The sequence below is a fragment of the Cnephaeus nilssonii genome (genome assembly GCF_951640355.1).
Source record: "Cnephaeus nilssonii genome assembly, chromosome: 4".
NCBI classification, from domain to species: Eukaryota; Metazoa; Chordata; class Mammalia; order Chiroptera; family Vespertilionidae; genus Cnephaeus; species Cnephaeus nilssonii.
Genome location: NC_137075.1, coordinates 11,773,246 through 11,788,764, shown reverse-complemented (window position 1 = coordinate 11,788,764; position 15,519 = coordinate 11,773,246). Strand labels below are relative to the sequence as shown.

At 40.7% G+C, this 15,519-nt stretch overlaps 1 protein-coding gene and 1 long non-coding RNA gene across 13 annotated transcripts in view; one reads left to right on the top strand and one right to left on the bottom strand.

Moving 5' to 3' along the window:
* The window catches only part of LOC307098106, a 100,722-nt gene extending 95,007 nt beyond the window's left edge, over positions 1-5,715 (bottom strand). The window contains exon 1 of the long non-coding RNA XR_013813401.1: positions 5,575-5,715. This is a non-coding gene — a long non-coding RNA (uncharacterized lncRNA). The remainder of the gene's footprint in view (positions 1-5,574) is intronic.
* The window catches only part of ZEB1 (zinc finger E-box binding homeobox 1), a 298,551-nt gene continuing 287,380 nt past the window's right edge, over positions 4,349-15,519 (top strand). For 6 of the 12 annotated variants that reach the window (XM_079768589.1, XM_079768588.1, XM_079768586.1 and 3 more), the window contains exon 1: positions 5,231-5,361. In XM_079768589.1, coding sequence (XP_079624715.1) covers positions 5,304-5,361 — 58 coding nt within the window. In that variant the 5' untranslated portion in view covers positions 5,231-5,303. Of the gene's footprint in view, positions 5,197-5,230; positions 5,362-6,201; positions 7,518-15,519 lie in introns of those variants that run through there. The other 6 variants (XM_079768582.1, XM_079768580.1, XM_079768591.1 and 3 more) reach the window with 6 other exon arrangements.

The following is a 15,519-nucleotide window of genomic DNA, read 5'->3' as shown; positions in this document are numbered from 1 at the left end:
ATTCTAGCAAATCGGATCCAGCAGTACATCAGAAAGACCATACACCATGACCAAGTAGGATTTATCCCAGGAATGCAAGGATGGTACAATATCCGCAAATCAATAACCGTGATACATCACATAAACAAATTGAGAGATAAAAATCACATAGTCTCATCAATTGATGCAGAAAAAGCATTTGACAAAATCCAACACCCTTTCTTGATAAAAACTCTCAGCAAAGTTGGAATAGAAGGATCATACCTTAACATAATAAAAGCTATATATGATAAACCCACTGCTAACGTCATACTCAATGGGCAAAAACTAAAACCATTTCCCTAAGAACAGGAACAAGACAGGGATGCCCACTCTCACCACTCCTGTTTGACATAGTACTGGAAGTATTAGCCATTGCAATTAGACAAGAAGAAGAAATAAAAGGCATCCAAATTGGAAAAGAAGTAAAGCTGTCCTTATTTGTAGATGACATGATATTGTACTTAAAAAACCCGAAAGACTCCATCAAAATACTAATAGACTTAATAAATGAATTTGGCAATGTAGCAGTATACAAAATTAACGCCAAGAAATCTATGGCATTTCTATACACCAATAGTGAACTTACAGAAAGAGAGACTACAAAAGCAATCCCATTTACCATCGCACCAAAAAAATTAAGATACCTAGGAATAAACTTAAGGAGGTAAAAGACCTATACGCGGAAAACTACAGGACACTGAAAAAGGAGATAGAGGAAGACGTAAATCGATGGAAGAACATACCATGTTCATGGATTGGTAGAATCAACATCATTAAAATGTCCATACTACCCAAAGTAATCTATAGATTCAATGCACTCCCCATTAAAATACCAACTGCCTATTTCACAGACCTAGAAAGAACTCTGCAAAAATTCATCTGGAATAAAAAAAAGACCCCGAATAGCCACAGCAATCCCGAGAAAGAAGAATAAAGTAGGATGGATCTCAATACCAGACATCAAGCTGTATTACAAAGCCACTGTTCTCAAAACAGCCTGGTACTGGCACAAGAACAGACATGTAGATAAATGGAATAGAAGAGAGAATCCAGATACCGACCCAAACCACTATGCTCAATTAATATTTGACAAAGGAGGCATGAAGATACAATGGAGTCAAGACAGTGTCTTCAATAAATGGCATTGGGAAAATTGGACAGATACATGCAAAAAAATGAAACTAGATCACCAACTTACAGCATACACAAAAATAAACTCAAAATGGATAAAGGACTTAAACATAAGATGGGAAACCATAAAAGTACTAGAGGAATCCACAGGCAGCAAAATCTCAGACATATGCCGAAAGAACTTCTTCACTGATACTGCTCCTAGGGCAATGGAAGCTAAAGAGAAAATAAACAAATGGGACTACATCAAAATAAAAAGCTTTTTCACAGCAAAAGAAATAATCAACAAAACAACAAGAAAGCCCACTGTATGCGAGAACATATTTGCCAATGTTATCACTGATAAAGGTTTAATCTCCAACATCTACAGGCAACTTACACAACTTAATAAAAGGAAGATAAATGATCCAATAAAAAAATGGGCAACGGACCTAAATAGAATCTTTTCTAAAGAAGATAGAAGTAAGGCCAAGAGACACATGAAAACATGCTCGAAGTCACTAATTATCTGAGAGATGCAAATCAAAACGACAATGTGGTACCATCTCACACCTGTCAGAATGGCTATTATCAACAAACGACAAGTGTTGGCGAGGATGCAGAGAAAAAGGAACCCTCGTGCTCTGCTGGTGGGAATGCAGACTGGTGCAGCCACTGTGGAGAACAGTATGGAGTTTCCTCAAAAAACTGAAAATGGAACTCCCATTTGACCCAGTAATCCCACTCCTAGGAATATATCCTAAGAAACTAGAAACACCAATCAGAAAGGATATATGCACCCCTATGTTCATAGCAGCACAATTTACAATAGCTAAGATCTGTAAACAGCCCAGGTGCCGTCAGCAGATGACTGGATCAGAAAACTATGGTACATCTACACAATGGAATACTATGGTGCCATAAAAAAGAAGGAATTCTTACCATTTGCAGCAACCTGGAAGGAGCTTGAGAACATTATACTAAGTGAAATAAGCCAGTCAATGAAAGAAAAATTCCACATGATCTCACTCATTTGTGGATAATAAAGAACATTTTAAACTGATGAACAAAAAGATAGATACAGAGGCAGTAAAGCATCAAACAGACTGTCAAATTACAGCGGGATGGTTAGGGAGAGGTGGGGGAGATAAGTGATCAACCGAAGGACTTGTATGCATGCATATAAGCATAACCAATGGACGCAAAACACTGGGGGGTAAGGGCATGTATGGGAATGGTGTGGGGGGGGGCAATGGTAATATATGTACACATATAATACCTTAATAAGAAAAATAAAAAACATTTTAATGTAAAAATAGCATATATTGAATATATTTTGTATGATGTACTAAAAATTATTAAAAACCAACAATACATAATACATGTTAAACTCTTACTATCCCCATCATATTTGATTTAAATAAACCTGAATTTTAGTAAATGTATTCCTTTTCTAAATTTATTCTAAATATTTTTCCAATTCTTTAATTATAATTGAGGCAAGAACCATCACATATGCATCAGGTTTAAAGCAGCAATTTATTCTGAGATTTACTTTTGTCTGTTTCCTTTCCAGTCTAGATTTGAATAAATTTGGGAACATTTACACTAAATAAAATATAGTAATCAAATGTTCAATTTATGATATACATAATTATTGCAGGATTTTACAAAATTGAAATTTTGTATTAGAAGAGTTGGGATTCCAATATTTCATGTGCATATTTAAAAATATAATGAGAAGAGTTAATCATTTGGGAAAAAATGATTATGGGAAAACTAAAATTAAGAGCATTGTCTCAAAATAAAACAGGATATAAATGACAGTAAATGACTTTTACATCCATTTTTTCAATGGTTCCTAAAAACTAATGTGAAGATAAACAATCCTTACTTTAGCTAAGAACAGATTCAGAAAAGGTGAACAATATTAATTTAGGAAATACTGAGTACCTACTACTTGACTAGGTACTCTGCTAGGTGCTGAGGGCATAGACATAAACAGCAGGGGGAAAAAAGGTATATTTCTGCATGGAGTTAAATACATCTGGCCCAAGCTATCTAAACCAGTAAGCACTAAAGGGAGAAAATTATTTCTACTTAATTTGTCCCTTCACTTTGTCTGATTTCAAGGTGAAGATAAACAATGAAGGAAACTTAGGAGGGAGGTACAGGACAGACATTTCATAAAGAGTAAACAGTATGTGTGATTATTTCCTAAGTTTAAGAATAATTAAGATGTGTGTCAAAGTGCCAAAGTTAGAGAGCATTTTTTTTTTCCTTTTGGACCGGAAAGTAGGAATTAGGGTAGGAAATTTACCATTTGAACCAGGCAAAGCATGGACTCAGTTCTGGTTCTGACATATACAACTTCAGTGAACAATGTGTTGAGAAAAGCAAGAACTGCCTGTACTTAAAATGATCATCAAGAATAATAATTCTAGTTCTGACACTGAAGGTGAGAATATAGACATAATGGATAGCAAACCATACTTATAATCCCATTTCACACACCAATAAATAATGTCCTCACTTCTCAAAATGCCAAAGTAAATGTGGGTGAGAAAATTTTCACCTATATTCAGGATTAGACTTTCTAGTTTTAAATTATGGGCTTCAGCTGTAAATTTATTTCAGTTGAAAGGTTTGAAGGGATTATTAATGAATCTTCTAAAATTCTGGAGGGTGTTTAAGTGATTATTTTAACATTATAAAGAATCCTGCCATAGGTATGACAAAAATTGCAGGCATAAATTTGTTGAGCACCTACTGTGTGACAGCACTGTGCTGGGCAACTCTGTTATTTCCAATCATCCATATGTCACGTTTCCGTTTCCTCGATTTGTCTACCAATAATTCTTATATTGTTAATTTACAACTATATTACTTGAAATGCAGCTCAGCTCATTTATCCCATAAACTTGGTTCCCAAAACATGTCCTCACTGGAGAGGAGGGAAAAGCTAATGGACTACTTAAGAGGACTTCCCTTGGTATTTGTGGTCTTATCTATATGGCCTTTCAGAAAGCCCCCAAACTTGTACAGAGTCAGGGACTCGAGATAAAATCAGCCATCTGTTTCAAAGACCACATTTTTCCGTCGTGCTTCCTGCATTGAGGACCTCTACAGCAATAACTGCCCATTTAGGTGGTAAATCGCGGCCTGTTTTCACCTTAAACTCTGAATCTTGAACGCCCACGAACCCCAACTCCTGAGACTGCTCTAAGGGGAAAGCTGGGAGGGAGGAGCTCAGAAAGCAGGTCAGCCGGGCGGGGCAGGCCAAGGTGACAGCAGGTGAGCCCGCTGCTGCGGAGGAAGTGAGACAGGGGCTGTGTGGGTATTACTCATTCCCCTTTACCGCCAAGGTGGCCTTCAAGCGGAACTTCTAGCCTCTCTTTCGATCCAGCTGAACTTCTCATTGAAGTCACTTCCCATCCCGGTTCGCTCGGGCGTGGGGGGGGGGGGGGGGGGGAACCATGCGTCCGTGTAAGGGAAGAGAGTCAGGACAGTGGGGTCAGGTAGCCTCTCTGGTGACGTCGAGTGTCCTCGTGCCCAGAGGTCAAGCTTCCCAAATTAGTTCCTCAAACCTGCGTTTCCCCTAATCCGGAAACTCCCTGGGGTGCCCCGAACGGGACCCGCTCCGGGGCCCCAGGGGCGCAGAGCGTAGGACGCTGCGTGCGAGCAGGGCCCAACCGTGAGGAAGAGGGAGGGCAGGTTGCTCAGGTTCCTCGGGGGGCACAGGGTCCCGAGACTTCGCCAGACCCGTGAGTGCCCCGCGGCGGGTGTGGCCAGCCCGACGCCGACAGCCACGGAGCCTCCCACTTTACCTTCCTCACTCCGACAGCCGGCCGCCCTCGGACCCCACCCCCGCCGTTCCCTAGTGTCCCCCTCCCCAACGCCGTGACAACTGAGGGCAGATTTTTCCCTCGCCCCTCAATTCAAACTGGGCAGTTTCCACGGCGGCCGCAAACCGTCCTCTCCCTAGCAACAAGGTTCCGGCCGTAGAGCGAGCGGCGCTAGGTGTAAGGAAGGTGATGTCGTAAAGCCCTGAGTGTCGTAAACCAGGTGCGGTGGGGAGGGGTGGAGGCGGAGGGGGAGGGGGAGGGGGGAAGGGGAAAGGGGGAGGGAGGGGGAGGAGGTGACTCGAGCATTTAGACTCAAGCGAGAGGATCATGGCGGATGGCCCCAGGTGTAAGCGCAGAAAGCAGGCTAACCCGCGACGCAATAACGGTGAGTAGCGGAGGGGACCGGGGAGCGGCGGAGTCAGGGGGAGTCGGGCAGCCGGGGCGTCCCGAGGGTGAGGGGGGCTAGTCGGGATGGGGGCGGCCGGGGCAGGGACGGGCAAAGTGGAGTGGGAAAGTAGAAAGTAGTGCTCTCTGCCCCCCTCAGCTGCCGGAGCCGCGCCGTGGCCGCTCGCTCTCCCTGAACCGTTATGTCTCTTACCTGGTCTCTCTCCGCCTAGCGGCTCCTGCCGCCTCTGCCGCCTCCCTGGACCGTTAGCCGCCGCCGCCGCCGCCGCATCCCCGGCTCTGGGAAGGCGGCCGGGACGCGGCGTTCACTTTTCTGGTCTCGGGTGGAGCGGCTGTTGCTTCTTTTCGCACTTTTCCCCACTCTTCTGCCTCTCGCGCTTCCCTGCTCCCCCTCCCCCCCCGGCGCCCTTCGCCGTGTTTTCCCTGGGCGTGGAGGTTCCCCGGAGCTGGGAACTAACTTGTGCCGGCCCTGACCGTGCAAAGTGGCGTTTGCGCGCCGCGGCCCCGGCCCGCACTGGAGCTGGGGCTCTGGGGCTCCGAGGCTCGGGCGGCGGGGGGACGCGGCAGCCGGGCTGCGTGTCGTCCGTGCGCGCGTGTGCGCGGGCGCCGGCGGGGCGCGCCGCGGGCGGACGAGGCTCGGCGGGCGGCGGTAAAGTTAGGACCTGCCGACGCGCTCGCGGAGTGGGGCTTCGCGGCGGAGGCGCGGGTCCTTAAACGCCCCTCCTCTCGCGCCCCGCGACCGCGGCGAGCCCCGCTCGTGAGGTCCACGTCCTGTGGGGCGCTGGTGGGGCGACGGGGGCGGCTGCGAGCGCCTGCTTGCCGCCGGGGGCGATCTGTGGATGGCGGCGAGTGGGGCAGCGGTGTGTTTGCAGAGTTGTTACCTGGTTAGAGACTGGGAAGCACCCCAGGCAGAGCTCCCTCCCCGGGGAAGACTCGCCGCGCTGGGATGGGGCCCTCTGCGAACGCCTCTCTTTTTTTCTCTTTCGGTTTTTGGGGAAGTTGTTACCTGGGCCGGACGCTCGGAGTGCTGAAGCCAGATAATGGAGCTTGGATGGCGCTCGCGGTCTCGGGTGGAAGGGGATGGGGGAGGGGGCGGGCGGACCGACGGACGCGCGGGTCGTCTGCTCGCGCTGCCACTGCAGTGTTTATTGATTTGTGCTGGGGAAATACACATGCCTGGGTCTGGCGAGAGAGTTTAAAACAAATAAATAAATAAATGAATAAATCAGAGAGAGAGAGAGAGACTGAGAGAGCGAGACCCGAACATGTGGTTGTTGCACAGTTGCTTTCTCCAGTTTGGAGAGACGTTGTAAGTTGATTGTATTTCTGCTTATCTCAGGGGCGATTCTGTGCTCTCTGCTCCCTCTGGTTCAGCAGCGAAATGTCTGCTGATTGTTATTGTCTGGACAGTTCCTGTGGCGAGAGGGGCGATACTTGTCCGCCCGGGGGCGGCGTGAGCGCGCGGAGAGGCCCCCGCCCGCTGGCCGGGTACCTGTTTGTATAATAATGGGCGGCAACGGCCCTGCTGCCGGCTGCGGCCCAGGCTATATAAGGAATTACGCGTACATTTTGGGCCGAGGGGCTCCTCTGGGTTCCTGCGTTATTTTTAAAATTAGTTTTTAAGAATAGGGAAATAAACGCGCCTGTATTGGGATCACTGTATCTTCCCCAAAAATGAGGAAATGTGTGTATAAGGAAAAACTCTCGCGCTCCCCCCTCCCGCCCCACCCCCGCGCCTAGACTCCCTTTCTCCCTCCCCTCTCGGATGCGAAACGCGAGGTTTTGTAACCTTTCCAGGCAATTTTAGATTTTGTGTGGGATTTCCTGTCTAGGAGCAGATACGAAGATTTTTAGCCGTTCCAAGACGTTTCCTTCCAATCGTAAACATATTTTTTAAATATATTTGAGCCTATATTAAAATCACCGCTTTCGTGAATAATTCTAGTTATTCAAATAAACATTTTTAAAAGCGTCTACCAGCTATGCTTGAGAACTAATATTTTGTATCTTCATTGTGGAGAGATGACTTGTTACAGCAAAGAGCGAAACATAGGCTATTGCAATTTTAATTTCCTGTTTTAGCGTCAAATAGCGTGTGTTCTATATTGAGCTGTTGCTGCTGTGGCTTTATGAAAGGTAAGTTGGTTCGGAAAGGGCTGTTCGCTTTTTATCTTATGTAAAATGTTCATCGCCATAGAAAGGGGTTTTTCTTGTTGCTGACGACATGTGTATGACATGTGAGACTGAACCACCCAGCGTCTGTGCAGCTGCTGTAAACATGTTTACCTGAACAGGAAAGAATGGATTTTTCTCCCAAGGAGTCTGTGATATGAATATGACCACCCATAAGGCATATCAACAGATGACTTAAGGGGGGAAAGCTATTTTGAAAGGTACTTGAAATCAACAGGAAAAAAGAGGTTCTCCGTCGCTGCAGCAAATGGCAACTTGTGCAGGTAGAAAAAAAGATGGTGTTTAGTTTTCTCCTGCATGTATGTCAGCCCCCTCCTGTCTGCTACTTTCATTCTCAAGGGACGGATTTATTACCACGCTTGCTGTCAGTGTTTTTCCTTTGTGTTTAATGTTAGAAAAACAGATTTTGGGGGCTGTTTAGCACAAAATGTCTTGTCTGCAGTATGCATTATTCTGAGAAAACAAAAGGTGTTTAAGATAGCACTGTACTACTATAGGTATCTTCCATTTTCATCACTTTTGGTTCTGTCCTTGTATTTCTTTTTGTTCTTAAATACATCTCATCCATTGCTGATGATTGCCACCATGCTATATGGTTAAGCCTTAAAATTTGCAAATTGAAAATGAAGTTATATGCCATTGTATAGTGAAATCTCAGGGTAGGTGCTGGTTATTTCTTAACAACGCAGTCATTTAAGTTGCAGTTGTTTATTGGAGAGAATTGCTTGGAAAAAAATGTGAACTCTTAACTCTTTTTAAATGAAGAAATAAATGCTGTATCCAGTGGCAGGTAGTCAGAGATTATACTGTTATTTATATATAAATAAATTTGTTTATTTTCAAATAAGGTATGTATATTTAATTGATGATGAGCTTTAAGTAAAATATTTTAATTTTCTTTCTAGAATATCTTCAGAGTAGAATATTAATAGGGGAATCAAGTAATGGTATCTGACAGGGGTAAACCAATTAAGCAAGGTGTGGCCAAAGCATCAAACCTTATGTAGTAACTTTATGGTAATGATGTTAAAGGAGTGGGATTAGAATTACTTAAATCAATTTTTATCATCTATAATGTAATGTTTTGTTTGTTGTAATTTAAAAACCTGTCTTCTCATTTTCTACTTCTATTTTCTATGTGATTTTCTATATGAGCCATATGTATTTATTTTGGAGAAATGTATTCTGGCTACTAATTGCAACATGCTGATTAATTCACTTTAGATGGAATAGCAGGTACATATCTTTCTGTCATTTGCACCACTTGCTGTCTTTGGAAACCACCAGTAGAGGATGCTAACAAAAATGTTTATTGGTGTAGTAGTACCATAAGTCTGTTTATCTCCTGTTGAATGAGACCTCTATGTTGATAGGGATCTTTCATGTAATTCTGAGTCTGTTATTTCAACGAGCCTTGGGTAAATTAGGCATAAGCATTTTTCTAATCTACTGAGACTAGAAAGAGGTAGTAATGTTTTAAATTGAACAATTTTAAAAGAGTGTTTATGTTATTACGTTTAAAGAACATGTAATGATTGGCCCATATTTATTTTGCATATTTAGTATGTTTTTAACCATTTTTATTCATAGTAAGATCCCTTAAAAATATTTTTAGACATTAAAAGATATTAACGATAGGTATGGTAAGAAAAAATGCAATTAATTGATTGATAATAGTGTATAATTATTTTCCCATAACTTAGTTATACTTAAAGTAGACAACTACTAATGAAGATCTTAAGCAGCAGTCACTCAGATGTTGGTGACTTTTAGATTATATATTTTCCTTCCCCTTTTATTAATCAAAATCAGGTAGTGTATACATAATTTTATATTTGCCAATTGTAAATTAAGGAATATAAATTTGTTTAGAGGATTTAAATGCAATGCATAAAGTCTAATGTTTGTTGATTACTGTATGCTTGTATTAAAAGGATTCTTTAAAACAATGTATATCAGTATAACTTTCACACATAAATAATTGCACAAGACTTCATGAATTTAGTTATTTCTTTTTACTTTGTGTTCTTAAATGTAGTTTTACATTTCCTGACAGATATTTCTTGATTTTGGTGGTTTCTTAATTCCTAGAGCTGAGTAGTGACTAGGTGTGATTCACTTTTTTTAATGAACTGAGGAACTTGACCACAAAGACATGACATACTAATTGTAGCATGGAGCAAAACTGAAAGTACCTTACAAATTGAGAGGATCAATAATTTATTAATATGACCCTTTATAAAAGCATATGAAATACTTGATTAGAACTTTATTTTGTTTCTTTAGTATCCAGTATTTTTGAAAATGCCATACTATGTTTGCAGTTTTAGTCACTTTGAAGCATGTGGTGAAAAAAGTTATATCAAATTGGGAATATTTTTAAAACATTAGCATAATTATTTCTCATAGTTGTGTTTTTCTGCCCATTTTTGCTTCCCCCTGTACAAATCACTTCTAAGCATGTGATTAGAGCTAGATATAAACACAGATGCAATATCATGTGGAATTATTATTGTTAGCTACTTTTAACTATCTGTATTGAATTGCAGTAAAGAAGAAAAATCATACAGATATTGGAAAAAGATATGCATTAGTGTGCAGAAGTGCAGCGAGGGGTTAGAGGACTTGATGAAATTGTAGAAATAGTACTTAAGATTGAAAAGTTTCCTTAATTTTTTTTTTCCAGAGAGGAAGTGAGAAGGAGAGAAAGATAGAAACATCAATGAGAGAGAATCATTGATTGGCTGCCTCCTGCACACCCCTTACTGGGGGGTGAGCCCACAACCCTGGCATGTGCCCTGACCTGGAATCTAACTGTGACCTCCTGGTTCATAGATTGATACTCACCTACTGAGCCACACCAGTCAGGCTGAAAAAGTTTCTTAATCTTTGTGGCTTGATCACTAATTTGTGGGGAAATACATGTTCATTTCTAATAGAGATATAAACTAAAATAAAAATTCAGTGTTGAAAGAAAAAATTTGAAATAGAAAAGTTCCCTGATTAGGAAATATAATAAAATTTTTTTAAAAATATTTTTAAAGTCTACATGTTATATATACTATCTGTTAAAATAATTATGAAACTGCTAAAAGAAAATTAATGGATATACATATAGTAAAAAAAGTTTTGTAGTAACCCAAGTCAAAAGTAAAGGTGATCTATTATATAGGTGCTGCTATAGGAAATTACCTTTCCTTTGGATAGGACAGTGTTTTGAGAATTATATTCCTAAAAGAGAATATTTTTAGGACATGAATGTCCTAAAATTTTTTGGTATGGTAAGAGCATGTCTACATTTGAACCTTGATGGAGGTGGGTTATGCTCTTGTTAGCTTAAGAAACTGGGTTGCTTTAGAATATGGCAATATACAATACTATTTAAATAACAGAACACTATCTGATAAGTAATATTTGCAGAAAAAAAGTAACATTTTGGAGTATATCATTTAGGTGTAGATTAATTGAAAAATTCCAAAAGGGAAGAGCAAAAAGAGCCAAGTTCAAGTCTATACTTGTATTATAGCTATGAAACGTTATTAGATTTTTGATTTTTCACCCTCTAAGAAGTTATTTTTCTCTTACTTTTTTTTTCAGCCATCTTTAATACATGTTCTCTGCATTCATAGGGATGACATTTATATGTCCATATACACATTTATCCTCATAATCAACTTTATATATTTACTGAAACTTGACGTGGAGTTTCAGGTATAAACTATGGCTTTTGGAAGAAGATCTTATAGTATGGCAATCTGGGAAAACCTTTATCATCTTTTTTGCAGCAAGAAATACAGCTGTGCTAGAATTATTAGTAACAGATGTTTTATGACCTTTTAATTCTCACTCCCCCCCATACCTCCCTCAGTCATGTTTAAAATTAAATGTGAATGGAAGATAAATATGAGAATGATGTCAGTTTTTTAATGTTTATTGTTGTATTCTAAGAAAGTCCTCTATTTTCTCTTTTGTAATCTAATTTCAAATTTTTAGGTATTTTAAAAATTGTAATTTTAGTTTTTTAGGTATTTTAAGTGCTCTGATTTAAATATTCTTTTTATAAATTGTGACACCATTATTCTTAGGTATTTCATTACCATTCATGTGCACTAACCTACAATATATTCTAATTTCCCTTTTTCTTAAGGTATTTATATTCGTTTAATCCACAATTCTAATTGAATGTTGTTTTTTGTTAAATGCCAAGTGTGACTAGTTTGTTAATTTAAAAAAATCATCATTCTTTTGGAGTATTGCATCTTTTAATACAGAAGAGACCTTTAGAGATTATTTTTATCTGAAAACTGATAGAGATAAGCTGAAATGTACCGCCTTCAAGTAGAAACTAGGTAAGACACTTTAATATGTGTTTTGAGAAGGGGTAATAGTGACATGTAAATCTTTTAAGAAGTAAATTGTCTGAATCTGGGCTCAAGTTAACCACCTGACTCTGCCTTAGATACTTGGAAAGGTTGTGAAAATTGTATCTCTTTAATGTTTTCACCTTTCTATCCTAAAAAACTAAGTTGTTCTTTGATCCTATTGCTACATAACTTTTCTAAATATCTTAATATGTTTTTTGTTTTTACTTTTGGGAGTGGATATGGGGGGATGGGATAGTTGAAGAATAGAGGATATAATTTAATATGAATAAATATGAAACAGAAAATAAATGAAATAATCTTGAAGGTGGAGAGATTTGGGATAATCATACAAATCCATTTTTTTTGTAGATAAGCAAACACATGCAAAGAGGTAAAAGGACTTTACCAAGTTTCTATTGCTAGTAGCTTGGACTAGGGACAGCTTTTCAGACCAATATTAGACCACTTGGAGCATACTTATCTATGATAGTGATGACCAAGACTAGATGCCATGAATTTTCAAATTTATCATAGTTAAAACCAAAATGTATCCTGCATAATGCTCAATCATCTCAGAAAAAGGGATTTGTAATCATTTGCATAAATCTGTAAATGTAATAGTTGATGTGACTATACCACTCAAAACATTTTTGAGGAAGAGAGTTAGTTTACTATTACTTAGAAGCATATTCTCATTATTTGGATTTAAAATTTTTCTCTTCATTTCCAATCTCAACTTTTATCCTTCCCAACCCTCACTTGTACCCAATCTAATGTGTTTTTATATATGTACTTGTCTCTATCTTTGTAAAATTATGTGTGTTTTGCATCTACATAACTGCTGTTTTGCCCTGTATTTTACTTTGTTCATTCAGCATGTTTGAGGCCCGTTCATGTTGCTGTATGTACATGGGAGTTCATTACTTCTAACTATACAGTATTTTATGGTTTGCATCTAGCACAAATCACTTATCAGTTCCCCTAAAGATGGATGCCCAGGTTGACTCCAACTCTTGGGTACAAATAATTCTGTAATAATTCCTACATGTTGCTAATAGCTGTGGAAGAATTCCTCTGGGGACATATATCCAGGCATGTTATTGCGAGTTATAGGTTAGTCTCATATTGAATATCACTAAATTTTGCCAGATTATTTCTAAAAATGTCTACACGATTTTTTGCTTTTACCAACAATGTATAAAAATTTATATTTTCTTACAGTTTTGCCAGTTTGGGGTATTGTACAACATCCTACATTTGGCTAATTTGACAGTTGTTAAATGGTATCTCATGGCTGCCTTCATTTATGTTTCTCTACTTGCCAGGGAGGTTGATCATTTCTTCATATGCTTGCTAGCCATTTGGGTTTTCCTTTCCATGTTTGGACTAGTCATATCCTTTGCCCTTCTTTTTAGTTGGTTCTCCACTTCATGTTGATTTCCCAGAGTGCCTTGTGGATTTGAGAGAGTAATCCCTTGGCAGTTTTAGACATGGCAAATATTTTCCCAGTGTCATTCATCTGTTGACTTGACTATGGTACAAGAATCCTTAATTGTGATGTATTTAAATTATCAAAATTTTTACTTTTGGTTAGCAAGAAGACCTTACTAATTCATAAATTGCAAATATATTCTTCTAATAGTTTTGTAGTTTTACCTCTTATATTTAGGTCTTTAATACATCATGGGTTCATCTTTTGAATTAAGCAATTCTTTCTCAAGAGGAGCAAACATGGTGGTTAAGAGTTTGGGTTGGTCCTGTAATTTACTAGCTGAGTCACTTTTACTACGTTACTTAGCTCCTAATGCTTGTATTTCCCCATAGGTAAATAGGGATGATAATCCAGAGTTGGGAAGATTAAATGAGACATATAAAGCGCTGCCTAGTTCATGTTTTAAGCTTTTGATAAATGTTTTTTTTTAAATTTTACTTACATTATTAGGTAAAGTTGTTTTAAATACAGTTTGTATCAATTGACACTGCATTTCTTACCCTCTTGTTTAATATTAATTCTATCTTCCATCTAAAAGGACATTGTAAAATTTATTCATTGTTCCTGTAGCTTTGATTTTAAACTGCTTAGTTGTTCTAGCCCAAAGGACAAAGCTGTTTGTTAAATCAGTAATATAATAGTAATATACACTGAAATTTCATCTTAATGCTATTTATGATATATGTCTCCTTTTACAAAAAAATATTTATATTGATTTTAGAGAGAGAGAGGAAGGGATATATATACATATATATTGATTTTAGAGAGAGAGAGAAAAACATCAATCGGTTACCTCCCATACACACCCTGACCACGGAACAACCCACAACCTGGGTACGTGCCTTGACTGGTAATCAAACCAGAGACCTTTCCGTGTACAGGGCGATGCACAACCAGCTGAGCCACGCTGGCCAGAGCTCATTTACCTCCTTTTAAGGGCATTATATTGAGAGGCCTCACCATATTTCTTTTATGTATAATACTAGAGGCCCAGTACACAGATTCATGCACCGGTGGGGTCCCTCGACCTGGCCCTGTCACAATCCGGGACCCCTTGGGGGATGTCAGACTGCCGGTTTCGGCCCGATCCCCACAGGCCAGGCCGAGGGACCCCACTGGTGCAAAAATAGATTGACAAGGACTTGAAGGATAATGTCCTAGTGTTATTCTGTTGCATAAAACAAAGAACTCAAGCCCAAGGAAGTTAAACATCATCTATGTATATTAATAAAAGTGTAATATACTAATTAGACCAAACGACCTTCCGGACGTCCTTCCGGACAAAGCTGCGGTGGCAAAGGCCGAGGCAGAGGCGGTTAGGGGTGATTAGGCAGGCAGTGGAGCACTTAGGGGGTGATCAGGCTAGCAGGGGAGCAGTTAGGGGGCCATCAGGCAGGCAGGCAGAGTGGTTAGGGGCCATCAGGCAGGCAGGTAGGCAGAGGTGATTAGGGCCAGTGGTCCCGGATTGTGAGAAGGATGTCTGACTGCAGGTTTAGGCCCGCAGGGATTGGGCCTAAACTGGCAGCCAGACATCCCCTGAAGGGTCCCGGATTGGAGAGGGTGCAGGCCGGGCTGAGGGGAGGCCCCCCAGCCCCGTGCATGAATTTCATGCACTGGGCCTCAAGTATATATATAAAAGCCTAAATGACCGTTCGACCATTTGTACACCAGTGGGGTCCCTCGGCCTGGCCTGCAGGGATCGGGCTGAAACCGGCAGTCCAACATCCCCTGAGAGGTCCTGAGTTGCAAGAGGGCACAGGCCAGGCCGGGGGACCCCACCAGTGCACGGATCTGGTTTCGGCTCAATCCCTGCAGGCCAAGCCGAGAGACTGGGCCTCTAGTCTATAATAATAAAAGCATAATATGCTAATTAGACCAAACGACCTTCCAGACCTTCCGGATGACCTTCTGGATAACCATGCTATGATACTCACTGGTGCCAGGCCAGCCAAGGTGGGTGTGATGCAATTGGTTGGGGGCCCAGCCATTGCCCCATGATCACCCCCAGAGGGAGGCCCAGGCCACCGGCCAGCAGGGCAATCAATCAAGGGGCTCCATGATTGCCCCAAAGAGGGAGGCCCAGGCCACT